At 45.5% G+C, this 19736-nt stretch overlaps 1 protein-coding gene across 1 annotated transcript; it reads right to left on the bottom strand.

The window, feature by feature from the left end:
* Positions 1 to 1091: 1091 nt before the first annotated feature.
* LOC134679868 (integrator complex subunit 9) lies at positions 1092 to 19424 on the bottom strand. The gene is made up of 10 exons (XM_063538780.1): positions 19061 to 19424; positions 18328 to 18519; positions 17462 to 17664; positions 16604 to 16836; positions 11006 to 11200; positions 10435 to 10661; positions 9069 to 9279; positions 5477 to 5657; positions 4039 to 4313; positions 1092 to 1938 (listed from the first exon to the last, which is right to left on the bottom strand). Exons 1-10 carry the CDS (start codon positions 19067 to 19069, stop codon positions 1721 to 1723), a joined length of 1944 nt encoding a protein of 647 aa, XP_063394850.1. The 5' UTR covers positions 19070 to 19424; the 3' UTR covers positions 1092 to 1720.
* Between the last annotated feature and the right edge of the window lie 312 nt (positions 19425 to 19736).

The raw sequence follows: 19736 nt of genomic DNA, 5'->3' as shown, positions 1-19736 counted from the left end.
GCGAGCTGATTCTGTCCCCCTCTTACTTTATGCAACAGAGTGCGATGGGAATAACCCGCAATAAATTTATATGAGTGTAATGCCCGCAGCAAACTTCGCTGTGATATGTTGCATCACTTTCGCAAATATAGTATGGCTATATTGGCCGCGTAATTGGCTGCTTTCCTACTAGTCAAATCAGCGTCTTATTTAGAACTATGAAAACAGTTTGCTAATATGGAATTTATATGAAAACGTATGTAGTGACGTCACGGTCAACTCGCCTACTTCTTATATGTGACGTCCCACGGGTAAAGGTACCTTATGGCGGTTGGCGCTTACGCTATTATAAACGCCGCTCCAATATTATTGCCGCACTATGCGACGTAAGCGCCAACCTCCATAAGGCACCTTTTGCCGTGGAACGTCACATATTTCAATCAGATTAATTAAATAGAAATTGTGTTTAAAAATAACTGCTATCTATATTTTTCTAATAATTATCTGGTCCTTTATTTCGTGCACAGTGTCAAATAATTTATTTTAAGTAGAGGAAAGTACCCACTTGTATTAAAATGGTAAAAAGGTTTATATGTATACTAGCTTTTACCGAAAGTGTCGATTTATTAATTTAAAAATTACAGTCATCATACAAAAAAACAGTATTTCAAATACGTATTAAAATGTAATACAAACACGTACATATAAATCCAAACCAAAATTTTTACCTAAGTTTTAGCTTAAAAATGTTAAAGAGTTCACCCGAAATATTTTCGTATTACAATTTTTACGTTACAAAGAGAGAGTCTATGGAAAGCTGCCACGGCAACTGGTTTTTATTTTTTTTTACTTTACTAAATATTAATTTTTTTACTAATTCAGTTCAGTTAACAGCTATAGATGATGGTACGGACTTATTTGCGCTGTTGCCAGCTCGCGCGGCCGTTTTATTATCACAACACTATTTTAGTTGGTTTTATTATTACTTATTACGTAATGTATAAGTGTTAAAATATTTATTTATGGTATAAATGCAATATTAACGCAGTTGTTTGTTTCATTTCTTGTTTCAATCGTTCTAAGTGAGATGTCTATAGTTATTTAAAACGAGATTTATTTTATTTCAACTTAAATTTTATTCTGCTCAATATTACCTTATCAATTACAATATCCACTCAAACTTTGTCAAAGGAAAGTTATTTTATCGATGAACTTATAAAAACAATGTAGAATTCGTCATAATTCTTCAGTGGTATAGTCGCCATCAGATATATCGGAGCGGCCAAGGTGCTCACAAATATCTGAACACGTCTCTATTGTCAGGGTGTTTGAGTGCGTGTTCAGATATTATGAACACTTTGGTCGCTCCGATATATCTGATGGCGACTGTACAATGATTTATAGACGATTCAAAAAGGCAGCGAACGCTTTAGGATGGTATTCCATCTGTCCAATATCTCGGTCCGATGTGTATTTGCGTCTCACGTTTTGCTTAATGAGAGAGTGAGACGCCAAGCACATCGAACAAAGAAATTGGATAGGCGAAATACCACCCTTATGCAAATTTCACTTCACATGTGACGTTACAAGACATGGGTAAATTGGGTAATTGCGTGGGAGCTGTTAAAAGGTTACAGTTTCGTCTGGCGATCGAATCTCGCTGTTGCCTCGCAGAACACATGTGTGCGAGCTCGCTCTACAATCGTATCTCGGCGCGGCATATGTTAGTATGTTTATAGCATTACAAGTGATTCAAACAGGCCGCGAGCGCCTTCCTGAGCTTGAGCCGGACGTGCGGGCGCGCGCGCGCCTCGCAGAAGACGTGCGTGCTGCCGCGCTCGGCGACCACCAGCGTGTCGTGGCGCGCCAGGTGCACGGCGCGCCCGCCGCCCGCCGCCGGCTCCACGCGCGCCTCGCCCAGCCCCTCGCGCGCCAGCTCGCGGACCAGACGCTCCACGTCTGGAAAAACATAGCCGGTCATACAAGTTTGTCCGTAGCAAAAAGCGCGAAATCAAATTTTCTATCACACGATTACCCTTCACGTCTACATTGATTAAATTTGCCGTTTTTTTTTGTTTGACGAAAATGGCTTGACTATATATATATATATGTATATAATTATATATATAGGAATCCCACCGAAAACATTTCATATAAAGTGTTGCCAAGACTAGGCGCATAAAACTTTTACCCTAAAAAGTTATCAGATCCCGTAGACAGGTACCGAGACTTTTTACTCTGTAAGTCCTAACTTTATAAGCTCTAACTATACAGGGTGTTTGGTACATCGTTTGCCAAATTAAAACGGCAGATAGGTTGAGTCATTTGCTATCTTCTCAGGCCTAGAAATTTTTAATTTGGTGAAAAAAGTTTTTTTTCGCTTCTATGACAGTTTTTAGTAAATTTCAAATTTTTACTTGAGTAGTAGTAAAAAAACCATGACTAATTTTGTTTTTCTAGGCATGAGAAGATAGCAAATGACTTAAACTATCTGCCGTTTAAATTTGGCAAACGATGTACCAAACACCCTGTATAAAGCCTATATAAAACTATATTGACAGGAAAAATTGATGACAAAAGAGAAAGGGGAAAAAGGAAGGTCACCTGGCTTGACAACATAAAAAAGTGGACGAATATGGATAACACAGCCACACTGGCAAGAATGGCTAAGAGCAGGAGAGAGATGGCAAAGGTGGTCGCCAACGTCCGTTAGGACATGGCAAATGAAGAAGAAGAAGACATTTTGGTCAAACAAAACGGCTTAGCCTTTTGAAGGCGCCGCCTTAAAGGCCCATTTACATGGTGCGATTTTCTCGCCTCGAACGCACGATTATCGTAGCACGAGAAAAAATATAGTATCATGTAAACTAAACATACGATATCGTACTAGAAGGAGCGATAATCGCCTCGCCTTTGCTGATTGGATGTCTCCGTGTAAACAAAATTTTAATGCGAGAATCGCATTTCGAGATTTTCGAGTTCATATTTGTTGGTGTCCCAATTTTATGCGTTTTTTGGGACATTTAAAATGTTTTATTAATAGCCAAAACGCACAATATTTTTCTTTTCATACAGTGTATTTTGTGATGTTTGACCATAGGTACTCTGAGGGGTGAATTATGTAGGTCATACTGAACAGCTTTTACTGTGGAGTGTGGAGCTCGAAATCGCGAAAAACAAATCTGCTTGTTCCATAGAAAACATTGACGTATTATAACTCTTCGAAATTTATGACAAACTACCTACCTACTATGGAGTAGGTAAAAGTTCTTTTGTATGACCTACATAACTATGTATTCACCCCTCAGAGTATAGTCAGATATATCAGGTATCACAGAAACACCTTGTAGGTATACTTATATGTTGTCGTTCCCGGCAACTTATTTTTTCGTAAAAGCAACGTCACGTTACTTCAGCCAAGAGCCAATATTAAACTACTCGTAAATGCTACTTAAAATATATTAAAATTAAAAATAATGAGGAAAACAAGAAATATTTACTAAGAATATTGACAATATACTGAAAAGATTAGTAACTAATCACGTAAGTTGACAGGTAAAACTCGTACGAAAATCGGTCCGCACCGATTCGTGCGATACTCGCACGTACGTGAAAAAATGTCATACGAGAACCAGTTTAGACGAGTCGAGAAATAGTATGCAAATATCTCCCTAGAACGCAGCTCCCCGTGTAAACTATTTCGCCTGGCGATAATCGCCATTCGAGTATCGCATGACATAATCGTAGGCGAGTTTTTATTTCTCGCATGAGTGTAAACATTTTTATTCGATAATCGCCTGACGATTATTGCATACGATAATGTCATACGATTTCTCGCCCCAAAACGTGCGAGAAACTCGCACCATGTAAATGGGCCTTAAATCCCGGACGCAGTTGCCTCGGTTGTAAGGTGTAGGCCAGTGCCCCGGCGAGGATGCTTCAGGCGGCGTGACGAGAAATGCCGAAAGTTTGTAAGGTCTCCCTACTGCGTAGGTTATGGCGAGAGTATGTCAAAAAGTATACACATTCCACCAAATTCCTATCTGCAAAAATGCTTACCTAAATCTCCCCACTCCAATCTTGCTGGTTCCGGCGCTGCGTCCCCAGGCAGTCTCGGTATCGGCTCAACCGGCTGCAACTCCAATCTCGAATCCCTTAGCGCCAGTAGAGCTTGTAAAGGCGCAGCCCTAAGCCCCGGGCGTAGTTGCCTCGGCTGCAAGGCCTGCGCCAACGCGCCGGCGAGGATGCCGCGCGCGGCGCGCCGGCGCAGCCCCACGGCCCGCGCGCCGCCGCGCCGGAGCACCACGGTGGGCACGTCGGCGCTGATGTGCGGTCTGAAACATGCGAATATAATCAAAAACCGGGCAAGTGCGAGTCGGACTCGCGCACGAAGGGTTCCGTACCATAATGCAAAAAAAAAAAAACAAAAAAAAAAGCAAAAAAAACGGTCACCCATCCAAGTACTGACCCCTCCCGACGTTGCTTAACTTTGGTCAAAAATCACGTTTGTTGTATGGGGGCCCCATTCAAATCTTTATTTTATTCTGTTTTTAGTATTTGTTGTTATAGCGGCAACAGAAATACATCATCTGTGAAAATTTCAACTGTCTAGCTATCACGGTTCGTGAGATACAGCCTGGTGACAGACGGACGGACGGACGGACGGACAGCGAAGTCTTAGTAATAGGGTCCCGTTTTACCCTTTGGGTACGGAACCCTAAAAACTCCCGCGAATGACTTAGAGAAGATCTTATTTCACTGAAGAAAACTTCTCGAGAATCTATTGAAAACCCTTAAAAGAGAACAGCCTGTCCTACCTTCATAAAGAAACTTCTATACAGCAGGGGTCACCTCTCTGCAGTTGACTACAGACAGCGTACCTACATAAATACGAAAGTATTTTTTGCCTAAGCCAAAACAGAGACGCGTAAGAATACCTAGCGGGTCCCGCAGTAGGGGCGGCGTACTGCTCCGGCAACGCCAGTTCTCGAGGCCGCAGCTCTCGAATCAGTTTGTTAGCCTGCCTGTAGTTGACGCGTCGATAGTGGAACTTCATAGCGAGTGTGTATGAACATAGCTAGCGGGTCCCGCAGTAGGGGCGGCGTACTGCTCCGGTAACGCCAGCTCTCGAGGCCGCAGCTCTCGGACCAGTTTGTTGGCCTGGCTGTAGTTGACGAGTCGATAGTGGAACGTCATAGCGAGTGTGTATGAACATACCTAGCGGGTCCCGCAGTAGGGGCGGCGTACTGCTCCGGTAACGCCAGCTCTCGAGGCCGCAGCTCTCGGACCAGTTTGTTGGCCTGGCTGTAGTTGACGTGTCGAGAGTGGAACGTCATAGCGAGTGTATATGAACATACCTAGCGGGTCCCGCAGTAGGGGCGGCGTACTGCTCCGGTAACGCCAGCTCTCGAGGCCGCAGCTCTCGGACCAGTTTGTTGGCCTGGCTGTAGTTGACGTGTCGAGAGTGGAACGTCATAGCAAGTGTATATGAACATACCTGGCAGGCCCCGCAGTAGGGGCGGCGTACTGCTCCGGTAACGCCAGCTCTCGAGGCCGCAGCTCTCGGACCAGTTTGTTAGCCTGGCTGTAGTTGAGGGACGTGTCGATGGGACAGTGGAACGCCTTCATGGCGAGAGGTTGGAACGGTGCCAGCGCTTCTAAGTACGGGAAATCAGGCTCTGTGGACATACAGTTTATCTATACAGTGAGTAAATCTAATACGGGCGATAAATTAAATCGGACATAGTATTCATTAGTGTAATCATGAAGTAAAAGGTTTTTTTGAGTTGCAGTTCATTACGACCCCATAATTAATTTTTTTTAAATTTCTCAGCAGCAATGTACTGTAAACATGGTTGCTGTACCGAAATGTCAAATGTTCATTAGCAATACAACAATAGCATTTACAAACTTACCTATCTGGAGGAACATTCACAATACATGTTAGCATTACACTGCTTTTAATGTTTTGTAGTTATTTTGGTAGATAAAAGTACTACTACGCGTGTTAAAAGATATTAAATCTTATTTATTTATCATGTTTATCAATTTATCAACAAGAAACTGACTTCATTTTAATCAGTCACGATGACAGCACTTGACGTGATTATATCTAATCCGAGCAATAGACAAGCACCTTTGATAGCATACCCTTTTTGAAAATTCATCTAATATCAGTATCTCATAAGTGATCCCGGACATCAGTCTGTACGAGATTAGGATGGCCCTGAAGCAGCTTAAGAACAACAAGGCGCCGGGCAAAGACGGAATCACTTCAGAGCTTCTGAGAGCGGGTGGAACACCGGTACTTAAAGTCCTCCAGAAGCTCTTTAATTCCGTCTTGTCCGAGGGCATAACGCCTGAAACATGGAATAGAGGCGAGGTGGTGCTGTTCTTCAAAAAAGGTGATAACAACCTATTGAAGAACTACAGACCCATCACGCTTCTGAGCCATGTCTATAAGCTGTTTTCAAGGGTCATCACGAACCGTCTCGAACACAGACTTGATGACTTCCAGCCTCCCGAACAAGCCGGTTTCCGAAAAGGCTATAGTACCATAGACCACATCCATACGCTGCGGCAAGTTATACAGAAGACCGAAGAGTATAACTTGCCATTATGCTTAGTGTTTGTGGACTATGAGAAAGCCTTCGATTCGGTGGAAACATGGGCGGTGCTTGAGTCTCTTCAGCGATGCCATATTGACTATCGGTACATCGAAGTGTTGAAGTGTTTGTATAGTAACGCCACCATGTCGGTCCGAGTACAGGAGCAGAGCACGAGGGCGATTCCATTGCGAAGAGGCGTAAGGCAGGGAGACGTTATCTCTTCGAAACTGTTTACTGCCGTAATGGAAGACGCCTTCAAGCTCCTGGAATGGGAAGGACTTGGCATCAACATCAACGGCGAATACATCACTCACCTTCGGTTTGCCGACGATATCGTAGTCATGGCAAAGTCGATGGAGGAACTCAGCATGATGCTCGATGACCTCAACCGAGTTTCACAACGGGTGGGCTTGAAAATGAACATGGACAAGACGAAACTTATGTCAAATGCCAATGTTGTGCCCATCCCAGTCTCTGTTGGGAACTCGGTACTCGAAGTTGTTGACTCGTACATCTACCTAGGACAAGTAGTCCAATTGGGTAGGTCCAACTTCGAGAAAGAGGTCAACCGCCGAATCCAACTCGGTTGGGCAGCGTTCGGGAAACTACGTAATGTCTTTTCGTCCGACATACCTCAGTGCCTCAAGACGAAAGTCTTTAATCAATGTGTGTTACCAGTGATGACTTACGGCTCCGAAACGTGGTCTTTCACTATCGGCCTCATCTCAAAACTCAAAGTCGCTCAACGAGCTATGGAGAGGGCTATGCTCGGAGTTTCTCTACGTGACCGAATCAGAAATGAGGAGATCCGTAGACGAACTAAAGTCACCGACATAGCCCACCGGATTAGCAAGCTGAAGTGGCAATGGGCAGGCCACATTGCACGCAGAGAAGATGGCCGATGGGGTCGAAAAGTGCTCGAGTGGAGACCACGGACTAGCAAGCGCAGCGTAGGACGTCCACCCACAAGATGGACAGACGATCTTGTTAAGGTCGCCGGAAGACGCTGGATGCGGGTCGCTTCCAACCGGCACGTATGGAGGTCCAAGGGGGAGGCCTATGTTCAGCAGTGGACGTCTTATGGCTGAGATGATGATGATGATGATGATAAGTGATTATTGTGTATTCATTTCGTATTTAATTTGCCTGTTTTTTTTTATACCAGGATGGCGGAAAATAAGCATACGGCCCGCCTAATAGTTGTACAGTTATTACCAAAATTATTTCGAGAATTAACTAAACCGTCTATACACCACACAACTTGGTTGGTACATTGTGTGAAAACGTGGCAAACTCTTTGGTGGAATTGCAAGTTTCTTATTTTATTTCAACTCTGATTTGACAATGTCAGTCGTTCGATTCAAAAGTAATCGTATGTTACAAAAATGCCTCGTTTAACAACTTTTACTGCTCCTGAATTAATGGACATGATTTTAATTTACGGTGAAACACTACAAAATGGTCATCGAGCGCTAGCTGTGTACAGAGAGCGATTCCCTCATCGGATTGTACCAAGAAACGCTCGAGTAATTGTAATTTGTAAACGCGATACAGCGAGCTCGCGAAGGATTGCCCGTAACTGGAAGGGTGGAGGGGGCAAAACTAAACTCAGGTTTCTCAGAATTTGTAATGTTGTAAATTGTGTTTTTTAGTTGGTTTTCTTTAGGTAAGTATTTCAGCAACTTCAGTACATTTCAGTTGTAATTTCAATGGGTCGTTATTAAAATAAATGATTGCTTTAATAAGATTTTTTCATGTAATTTGATTTTAAACTAGGTAGTAATTTCGTCCGATAAAAAACATCATACTTATTTATTGTTTACCCACTCATGACAGTTAATGACATTACATACGCAATAGGAGTTTTTGAAAGTAACTGTCAACGAGCGTTTAACGTGTGTTTGCATTACATTGCGGGCTGAATTATTTTGTATGGACAAAATTATTGTTGCAACTTTAAGTAAATGTTATCTAATTAGCTTTACTTTGTCCTATACTAACCACCGTTAAGAGATTCGCCCGTATTAGATTTACTCACTGTATATCAATGGCCTTAAAATCTTTTCGCCTGTTCTCACACACATACAGAGCGCTGTCTGCGCCCTTCATACCATAAGGTCGACATTCGGAGCGCGCTGTGTGCTCTCTCACATACAGGGAGTCTGCGGCGCCTTCATATCGTAAGGTCGGGCGAAGTCCGCTCTAATAAAAAGGGCGCCTCACATCATACTAGAAGCTCGGGTGAAGATTGACGTTCGGAGCGCGCGAATTGCATACATATACAGAGCGTCTGCGGCAACCTTCACAACTGCACTTTTATTTGTCGATTAAATGACTGCCAGTGATATCCAAATCTAATTCATAAGCAGTAGAAAAGCACGGCGGCCATATCGGGACTCCGGAAGTCTACTAAGAGCCACGTCACGGAGCGACCCAGGCTACATAATCTTAGAGTTTGTATCTAATAAAGTACCTATGTACCTGTAAATATAACAGCGTGCATAGGGTTCTGCGCCCACAGCTCCACAAGATGTACAGCAGCGCCGAATCTCAGACTCGGGTGTCCGGCGAACACGACGCACGGCTGCCGGAAGTCCCGGCTGAAGGCGTCGTCGTGGAGCCTCCGAGCGTGTCGGAGGCGGCCTCCGCGGGCGAGGGCCGCGTGAGGAAACGGTTCTTCGGGCAAATATACCTGTAACAAAGGTATAAGTGACGTCCCACGGTAAAGGTATCTTAAGTATCGTAGGCGACGTAAGCGCCAGCTGCCATAAGGTAGGTAACCTTTTGCCGTGGAACGTAACATATGGGAATGTGGCGGTGGTTACAGTAGGTAGGTATAAATGACAGTTTAAGGGCCAGTTGCACCAACCACAGTTAACAGACTGATCAAGTCACACAGCAGAGAATGAAACTTCCCATACAATAAAGTTTAGCACTAACGGTAACAGACAGTTCGGTGCAACCGGTTTGGTCTGGTTTGGTACTGAGTAGCATAGAGGACGCTTGAAGAGTAGATTGGTAGTAGTAGAATGCTATACACAATGTTTCCTTCATTACCTTAGCCTGCTTGGCCTGGCTGACCCACTCGGCCAGTATATTGGAGTAAGGCAGCGACGCGTCGGTGACCTCACTGAGCACGTACAGAGGCACATGCGCCAAGCCTGCCGCCTCTAGATGAGCTCCCAGACATTCCAGCAGGTCATAGAAAAGCCCTGAAGGGTAGACGGAGAATAATTACCTTAGCCTGCTTGGCCTGGCTGACCCACTCGGCCAGTATATTGGAGTAAGCCAGCGACGCGTCCGCGACCTCACTGAGCACGTACAGTGGCACATGCGCCAAGCCTGCCGCCTCGAGAGGAGCTCCCAGACATTTCAGCAGATCATAGAGAACGCAAGAGTAGACAGGTAGTAGAATGCTATGCACAATGTTTCCCTCATTACCTTAGCCTGCTTGGCCTGGCTGACCCACTCGGCCAGTATATTGGAGTAAGCCAGCGACGCGTCCGCCACCTCACTGAGCACGTACAGAGGCACATGCGCCAAGCCTGCCGCCTCGAGATGAGCTCCCAGACATTTCAGCAGATCATAGAGAACGCAAGAGTAGACAGGTAGTAGAATGCTATGCACAATGTTTCCCTCATTACCTTAGCCTGCTTGGCCTGGCTGACCCACTCGGCCAGTATATTGGAGTAAGCCAGCGACGCGTCCGCCACCTCACTGAGCACGTACAGAGGTACATGCGCCAAGCCTGCCGCCTCTAGATGTGCTCCCAGACATTCCAGCAGGTCATAGAGAACGCAAGGGTAGACAGGTAGTAGAATGTTATACACAATGTTTCCCTCATTACCTTAGCCTGCTTGGCCTGGCTGACCCACTCCGCCAGTATATTGGAGTAAGCCAGCGACGCGTCGGCCACCTCACTGAGCACGTACAGAGGCACATGCGCCAAGCCTGCCGCCTCTAGATGAGCTCCCAGACATTCCAGCAGATCGTAGAGGACGCCTGAAGGGTAGACAGGTAATAGTACGCCACCGCCGCCGCGGAGGGTTGTAGCGCAGTGGACGCATAAGTCTCCTGTCGAGGAAAAATATTAGTCAGAATGTATGTAGGCTTTTTTTTAACTATATTTGGTTGATCGGGCGAGCGTTGTCAGAGTAGATGAGCCGATTACCTATGCCATTTTGTAAGGAAGTTGATACCACTCTTACACCAATTTTTCTATCATAGTAAGTGAGTTAGTTACCAAGCCGGTCTGTGTGAGTGCAGCCAACATAAGTAGATCTGCCCCACGTAATGCGGCCTAATTGATCGGTCGAGGGTGCGTTGTCAGAGTAGATGAACCGCTCACCCTCATGCCATTTCGCTAGGGAGTTGATACTAGATGAGCACTCATAACCATTTTGTAAGAGAGTTCTTACCAAGCATGTTGTCCGGGTTATGCGCGGGAGTCTGTGTGAGTGCGGCCAGTAGGAGCAGATCTGCCCCACGTAATGCGGCCTGGTTGATCGGTCGAGGGTGCGTAGTCAGAGTAGATGAGCCGCTCACGTATGCTACTTTTTCGTGCGCTGAGCGTAGTACCCAGTTGGCTGAGCCGAGACAGAAGCCAGATGACACTGAAAAAAGGGAATTAATTTACGGAAGGAATTATTTATAAGGATATGTTATGATGAATGGCCCGGAAATTTCACTGCTGTAAACGGTAAGCTGTGTCGGAAAATTCAATGTTTGGAAACGTCAAAAATAGTGTTAATATAAGTCATTCCTACATGGTGTGTCATCCAAAGTGCCATAAAAATCGACCCGTAGAGCAGCGGTCGGCAACCTTTTAGCAGTCAAGAGCCAAATAGTAGTTACCGAAGTTGACGCGGGCCGCACTTTGTTAATATTTATGACTTTATCAGACATCGACGTTTGTCAATATTACATACAAAATAGCCAGGGAGGCTCGCGGGCCGCAAGTGACAGTTTCACGAGCCGCATGCGGCCCGCGGGCCGCAGGTTGCCGACCGCTGTCGGCATGATCAACAACTTGCCAAGCCCGTTATAATCTCACCAATCGATTGAATCTGATTGATTACGCCAAAAAAAGGCAAAGCTAAGGGCATTAAATCTTTTAATTAAACCAACACTGGTCTAAAATCATACCTGGTGTGGCATCCAGAGCGCCATAAATATCCACACGTTCATCATATCCTACGACCCGTACTCTTGCCAAAGCCCGTTGTAGCGCCTCTGCGGAGTACAGGCGACGCCAAGCTCGAGGTCTGGAAGCGTGGGCCAGTGGTGGTGGTAGAACGTGGAGGAGTTCCATCCAGAGGCGTAGCTAGAGGATATGGCGCCCGGGGCAGGCACCAAATTTGCCCCCCCCCCCAAACTAAATTAACTAACGAAAGGGTCACTTTGTTACTTATTAAAGTTTACTTTTAACTTGGACAAATACATAATAAGTATGTGTTTTTATTACATCGATGGCTAAAAAGCTTACGACCCACCTGATGGTAAGCAGTCACCGCATCATATGGACGATTTTTTTTTTTATTATGAATGGGCTTACTCATGGCCACAGACTAGCCGAGGCGTAGACGTGGCCTACGATGGAGCGAGCTCGCCCAGAAGGTGCCTGTTCACTCTTGATTTGAAGGTTGCCGGGTTATAAGAACACGGAAATATAGACGCCGGCAAGGAATTCCATTCCTTGGCAGTGCGCATAAGGAAAGTAGAAGCAAAGCGCTTCGTGCGAATTGGTGGAATATCTACCAAGTAAGGATGGAAACCGGCCGTGCGTCTAAAAGTCCGATGGTAGAATGGGGACGGTGGAATAAGCTCGTGTAGCTCTTGGGCACACTCCCCGAAGTGCAACCTGTAGAATACCGACAGGCTGGCGACTTTCCGCCGATGGGCCAAATACTGAAGCTTAGCCGTTAGCTTCTTGTCGCCAATCATCCTCCTGGCTCTGCGCTCCACTGAGTCCAAAGCGGCGAGTTGGTATTTAGCTGAGCCATCCCACAGGTGGCTGCAATACTCCATACACGACCGGACTTGAGCTTTGTAAAGTGTTAGAAGCTGTCCAGGTGTGAAGTATCGCTTCACCTTATTTAGGACGCCCTGCTTTCTGGCCGCAGTTTGTGCTTTAGACTCAATGAAGCTGCCGAAGCTGAGGACTGAACTCAGCTCCATGCCGAGAAGTTCCAGGCTGTCGGTAATAGGTACAGATGCACCCCGGAAAGAAGGAGTCAGGTCGAATGGACTCCGTTTTGCGGAAAATAGACACGTCTGCGTTTTGGAGGCATTGAACGTGACCAGATTGTCATCACCCCACTGGGAAACGAGACTAAGGGTCAAGTTCATTCGCTCAACCATAGCCTCTCTCTGTGAACGTATATCCTCCCTGCTGTCCCCTGCACGTCTACACTCTAGGGGTGTTATATTACATGCGCGTTGCCGACCATTTTAAAACTTATACACTTCTTTTTTGGAGGTCACCATAGCCTGTAGCCTGCCGAGAAAAGGGAACTTATTCAACTTATTATGGAATGAGCTCCTTTTTCTCGACGAATTTCCTGCCGCCCGCTGTGAAGGGAATTTCTCTTAAACCACACAGAGCGCGACCATTTAGATTCTAGGGTGTGAGGATAAACACTCTGCCTACGGCGAGCGGTGCAGTGATGGCAAGCTGTAACCGTTGGCAGCTGCCTAGTTAGGCAGAAGGTCAAACAATTTTTCAGACAACAGCTCATTGTACTTTACCTACGAGCGGTAGAGAACAACCTGTATAGAGGGTAGCTAAAAAATAACTACATTCCCGTTGCCAGGGAGGGTTTGGGATTATAATGAGCAACTTTTACTATGGGCCCAACCGATAAGTCAGGAAAAAAAAATTTGGCTGTTTCATACATTTTGGCTGGTCCATTTTCTTTATAAGGTAAACTTTTTTTTCGCGTTTTGCGGGGTTGGTCCCGTAGTAAAAGTTGCTGAGTATAATAGCAAAACCTCCTTAGCAACGGGAATGTAGTTATTTTTAGCCACCCTGTATAGGAATCCCCAGTACCTACTGTCGTCCGACAGATATGCAGCAGCAGCTATTGGAGCAGGTTCCGTCTACTACGGCTCATATGCGCCTGCCGGACAAAGGGCTAGCGATCCATTTGCATAGGTAGTCTCTTGGACAGTCCATAAGATGGTAACTTCCCGACAGGAGACCCCTGACGCAAAAGACGCGCTAACACGGGACACAACTCTAGCTGAAGCACTCGGCCCGCTCGCCTTAAAAATGAAAGCATAGCAACTCCCGCCGAATATCCCTCTGCTTGATAGTTTCTGGCATAGAGTATTCGCACTGGCGCTACCGTCGTCTTTCAAGGTCGAGTTCGAGAAAAAAAGAGTACTTACCTAAAAGATCGGCTTTCTCTTTTGAGCTGTGGACCAGATTACCATCCGCATTTCACACTTCACAGTGGTGGTAAATACGATTGAAAAAAATATCCCTGCTGCCTTTTGGCAAGGCGGGGAGGAGAGTACCTAGTCTTGCCCATTTTGGCGCCCCCCCTTGGACGGCGCCCGGGGCACGTGCCCGGTCCAACCCCCCCCTAGTTACGCCACTGGTTCCATCCAGTGATTCTAACGAGAAGAAACAGTAGTATATTCTGTCTCGATTTAAGAGGAAGAGCTTAAAGCCATTCCTACCTGGTGTGGCATCCAGAGCGCCATAAATATCCACACGTTCATCATATCCCACGACCCGTACTCTTGCCAAACCCCGTTGTAGCGCCTCTGCGGAGTACAGGCGACGCCAAGCTCGAGGTCTGGGAGCGTGGGCCCAGTGGTGGTGGTAGAACGTGGAGGAGTTCCATCCAGTGATTCTAACGAGAAGAAATAGTAGCATATTCTGTCTCGATTTAAGAGAAAGAGCTTATAGCCATTCCTACCTGGTGTGGCATCCAGAGCGCCATAAATATCCACACGTTCATCATATCCTACGACCCGCACTCTTGCCAACGCCCGTTGTAGCGCCTCTGCGGAGTACAGGCGACGCCAAGCTCGAGGTCTGGAAGCGTGGGCCAGTGGTGGTGGTAGAACGTGAAGGAGTTCCATCCAGTGATTCTAACGAGAAGAAACAGTAGCATAGTCTCGCTCTAACATGAAGAGCTTAAAGCCATTCCTACCTGGTGTGGCATCCAGAGCGCCATAAATATCCACACGTTCATCATATCCCACGACCCGCACTCTTGCCAAAGCCCGTTGTAACGCCTCTGCGGAGTACAGGCGACGCCAAGCTCGAGGTCTGGAAGCGTGGGCCAGTGGTGTTGGTAGAACGTGAAGGAGATCCATCCAGTGATTGTAACGAGCAGAAAAAGTAGCATAGTCCGTTTCGCTTTAACATAAAGAGCTTAAAGCCATTCCTACCTGGTGTGGCATCCAGAGCGCCATAAATATCCACACGTTCATCATATCCCACGACCCGTACTCTTGCCAACGCCCGTTGTAGCGCCTCTGCGGAGTACAGGCGACGCCAAGCTCGAGGTCTGGAAGCGTGGGCCAGTGGTGGTGATAGAACGTGAAGGAGTTCCATCCAGTGATTCTAACGAGCAGAAACAGTAGCATAGTCTGTCTCGCTCTAACATAAAGAGCTTAAAGCCATTCCTACCTGGTGTGGCATCCAGAGCGCCATAAATATCCACACGTTCATCATATCCCACGACCCGCACTCTTGCCAACGCCCGTTATAGCGCCTCTGCGGAGTACAGGTGACGCCAAGCTCGAGGTCTGGAAGCGTGGGCCAGTGGTGGTGGTAGAACGTGAAGAAGTTCCATCCAGTGATTCTAACGAGCAGAAACAGTAGCATAGTCTGTCTCGCTCTAACATAAACCCGTACTCTTGCCAAAGCCCGTTGTAGCGCCTCTGCGGAGTACAGGCGACGCCAAGCTCGAAGTCTGGAAGCGTGGGCCGGTGGTGGTGGTAGAACGTGAAGGAGATCCATCCAGTGATTCTACCGAGAAGAAACAGTAGCATAGTCTGTCTCGCTTTAACATAAAGAACTTAAAGCCATTCCTACCTGGTGTGGCATCCAGAGAGCCATAAATATCCACACGTTCATCATATCCCACGACCCGTACTCTTGCCAAAGCCCGTTGTAGCGCCTCTGCGGAGTACAGGCGACGCCAAGCTCGAGGTCTAGAAGCGTGGGCCAGTGGTGGTGGTAGAACGTGAAGGAGATCCATCTAGTGATTGTAACGAGCAGAAACAGTAGCATAGTCCGTTTCGCTTTAACATAAACAGCTTAAAGCCATTCCTACCTGGTGTGGCATCCAGAGCGCCATAAATATCCACACGTTCATCATATCCCACGACCCGTACTCTTGCCAAAGCCCGTTGTAGCGCCTCTGCGGAGTACAGGCGACGCCAAGCTCGAGGTCTGGAAGCGTGGGCCAGTGGTGGTGGTAGAACGTGAAGGAGATCCATCCTGTGATTCTAACGAGAAGAAACAGTAGCATAGTCTGTCTCGCTCTAACATAAAGAGCTTAAAGCCATTCCTACCTGGTGTGGCATCCAGAGCGCCATAAATATCCACACGTTCATCATATCCCACGACCCGTACTCTTGCCAAAGCCCGTTGTAGCGCCTCTGCGGAGTACAGGCGACGCCAAGCTCGAGGTCTGGAAGCGTGGGCCAGTGGTGGTGGTAGAACGTGAAGGAGATCCATCCAGTGATTGTAACGAGCAGAAACAGTAGCATAGTCCGTTTCGCTTTAACATAAACAGCTTAAAGCCATTCCTACCTGGTGTGGCATCCAGAGCGCCATAAATATCCACACGTTCATCATATCCCACGACCCGTACTATTGCCAAAGCCCGTTGTAGCGCCTCTGCGGAGTACAGGCGACGCCAAGCTCGAGGTCTGGAAGCGTGGGCCAGTGGTGGTGGTAGAACGTGAAGGAGTTCCATCCAGTGATTCTAACGAGAAGAAACAGTAGCATAGTCTGTCTCGCTCTAACATGAAGAGCTTAAAGCCGTTCCTACCTGGTGTGGCATCGAGAGCGCCATAAATATCCACACGTTCATCATATCCCACGACCCGTACTCTTGCCAAAGCCCGTTGTAGCGCCTCTGCGGAGTACAGGCGACGCCAAGCTCGAGGTCTGGAAGCGTGGGCCAGTGGTGGTGGTAGAACGTGAAGGAGTTCCTTCCAGCGCTTCGCTGCGGCGCCGGAGCTGCAGTTTGACAGCCATTCGGAGAGCTCTTCGAGATAGAATCTGATGAGAAACAGCAACAATTAGAACTTAGGTATCTAAATTTGCGACATGGAAAGGCGTTTGCATCTATTTGTGTTAACGTTATTACAGCGCTACACTAATCTACGAGTAACTGAGCAACAGAAATGGAGACAGACATTGTTTAAAAGTCGATGTTCGTGGTAGCCATCTATCTCTGTATCTTTAAGTATTAAAATAAAAGTAAACAAATATTTTGTACATTTTTGGGTACATAACATTTATTGGTTAACCAACCAAATACAAAACCGCCTGGATCTGTCACTGAACGCCCTGACTCCTACATTATTTGATCATGTAATGTTTTCATCTATCCTCAACTGGCTTAAGGAGCCGTTTGAGGGTAGATTTTATTTACTTTTATTTAAATACCTAAAGACTATAGGTTTCATTCACAACCTTATAATATAAACTATCTTTATGTAGCTGCCTTAACCTGACTATGAGATTCAAGATTGTGTTGTGTGCGGGTTTATATTATGATCTGTGAGTAAAATGAAATAAAAACTAGACTTGGTCCCAACATCAGCAACATCTGCCTCCTATTTAGGAACCTGCGGAAGTTTTTGTGATGTCATAAACCTAAGCCAAGTTGTAAGGCCATTACCTCCCAATCTGCAAAGTAGGCTCCGTAGCCAGCACCTGCCCTTTAAACCCGGGTGTATCCACAATGAACGGCAGCGCCAGCATGCAGGTATAGTTTGACACTAGCAGCACATCCAGCTGTGCGAAATCAACCACTTTGTCCAGCGGTGGGGCCCACTCTGGAGCTGAATCTACGAACACGCGGCCGCAGCATTCTTTTAGCTCCTAGAAAAAGATGAGAATGTTCGTTAAATTGAGTTTGAATAAGTTTGTGTATCTCTTTGTGACGCGTTGAGAGAGACTGTGAGACGTGAGGTGAAATATTTTTATCAATGTTTCAATACATATATCACACAATTTTCTACTCATCAAAATTACACTCTCATTCAAGTATTTATGTCTATAATTTCTTTGTATAACAATTTTTAACAAAAAACCAAGTACCAGACAAATTTAACGTAATTTAACCATGATGATGATGATGCGTCCCTGTTATCCCTCATTAGGGACATTAGGGGCTAGCAGAAGAATCCTCCATTTGTCACGATCTTTATAGTGGCTACTTTCAGCTCTTTCCAGCCGAGTCCAGTTGAGCCAGCCTCCTTCCAACTGATCACCTACGTGTAGTATGAGGCCTCTCCGACTGTCTACTGCCAGCCGAGACCATGCTTGGCAAGATGGCTGTCCGGCCTACGTAGCATATGTCTGATCCAACGCCATTTACTTCCAAGGATTTCCCGTCCTATGTGTTTCCCGTTCTGCTCAGTCATCTGCCATGCCATAACCATGATGTTTTAAAATAAGAGTGTAACTTCTATTGTATGGAATATTTTTTTGGCGGCCGGTTCTGTTGACTCTAAAATTAACATTTATTTCAAAGTAACTCACCCCTTCTAGAAGTGGATCAGTAATATGCGGTGGAGTGTACGAAGGCAGACTGGCAAGCCTCGCTGAGGGTACTGGAGGCAGCGGCAAGAAGTTCAGCACAGAATGTGCCGACAGTCCGCAGTCCAGCATAATGAGTAGCTCCTTGAATGATAGGACGAAGCATGGCTTCGCTGCATCACTGCTTAGACAGTACTGTAAAAACGAACAAATTATTTTATTTTATTAATTATTAGTAATTCTTACATTTTTATCGCTAACAATAGTTATTTGTTTTGGAAAGGTTTTAAGATACAAGGCTCAAACCAGTTTTGCTTCCGAGTGAAAAAAAAAAATTATATAGTAGAATATCAAAAAGAAACACTGGACAAGTGCGAGTCGGACGCGCCCACCGAGGGTTCCGTAATGTAATAATGTAATAATCCTTTATTTCAGACAGTAAATTGCATTATTTCCGGGTTCCGTACATTTTAGTATTTGTTGTAATAGCGTCAACAGAAATATATGTGAAAAATTCAACTGCCTGGTAACAGACGGACGGACGGAGAGCGGAATCTTAGTAATAGGGTCCCGTTTTACCCTTTGGGTATGGAACCCTAAAAATGAATTTTAAAATCAGTGTCATAATTTAGCTATTTAAAATAAATTGCTATGAGAGAAATAATATCTTCTTTAGATTAGATTAGAAGTAGAGAGTGGAGTTATCAGAGACAGAGAAACTCAAAAATAAACTTACCAACTTCATGATGGGAACAAAACTCCTTAACCTAAAAATACAGAAATAACACTCCTTGAAACTTAAAGCTTTACAGCAGCCAGTTTATTTGGTTCATTTTGAGATGATTCCCGATATACGCTGTAACACATAAGCTAGGTTACTTATTAGTTATTATTATTATAGATGTCGCAATCCCAGAATGTGTCTTTACCGGGGGCCACGTCCAAAAACTATAGATTTTCCTTAATTTGAAGCGTTTGCCATTGCAATATTTAAGCAAATAGCTAACAATCGAAAAGGCGCTCTTAAAACTTCAGCAAATAAATATTTTATGTATAATACGCGAGTTATGCTATAAAAAGCGTCCGCAGTGTTTTGTAGTTTTGTATGAAACGTCAATGTCAGTATGATGTCAGTTGAAAGTGACACTGATGACAGTTTGCAAGCGTTGTTTGGGTAACTTTCGGATATTACCCTGATTATAAAAAATCCGAACGCTCCTTTGGGAGTAAAGAAAAACCAGTGGCCTATTTTATAAAGCTAAAAGTTACAATTTACAAGCGGAAGTCTCTTTCTAACCCTATGTGTTAGAACGAGACTTCCGCTTGTAAATTGTAACTTGTAGCTTTATAAAATAGGCCACTGAAAGTGTACAAAATATGTATGAAAAAAGTAGGCACGAAAGGATAATATA

This window comes from Cydia fagiglandana, chromosome 3, assembly GCF_963556715.1.
Source record: "Cydia fagiglandana chromosome 3, ilCydFagi1.1, whole genome shotgun sequence".
In the NCBI taxonomy this organism is placed as follows: Eukaryota; Metazoa; Arthropoda; class Insecta; order Lepidoptera; family Tortricidae; genus Cydia; species Cydia fagiglandana.
The sequence above is the reverse complement of the archived record's forward strand: the minus strand, read 5'-3'. Positions and strand labels throughout refer to the sequence as shown.

Coding starts and splice junctions, on each gene's coding strand:
- LOC134679868 (XM_063538780.1), bottom strand. Junction 4,314..5,476: donor CCTACTGCGGGGCCTGCCAG/GTATGTTCATAT, acceptor CGCATGTTTCAG/ACCGCACATCAGCGCCGACG. Junction 1,939..4,038: donor ATTGGAGTGGGGAGATTTAG/GTAAGCATTTTT, acceptor ATGTTTTTCCAG/ACGTGGAGCGTCTGGTCCGC.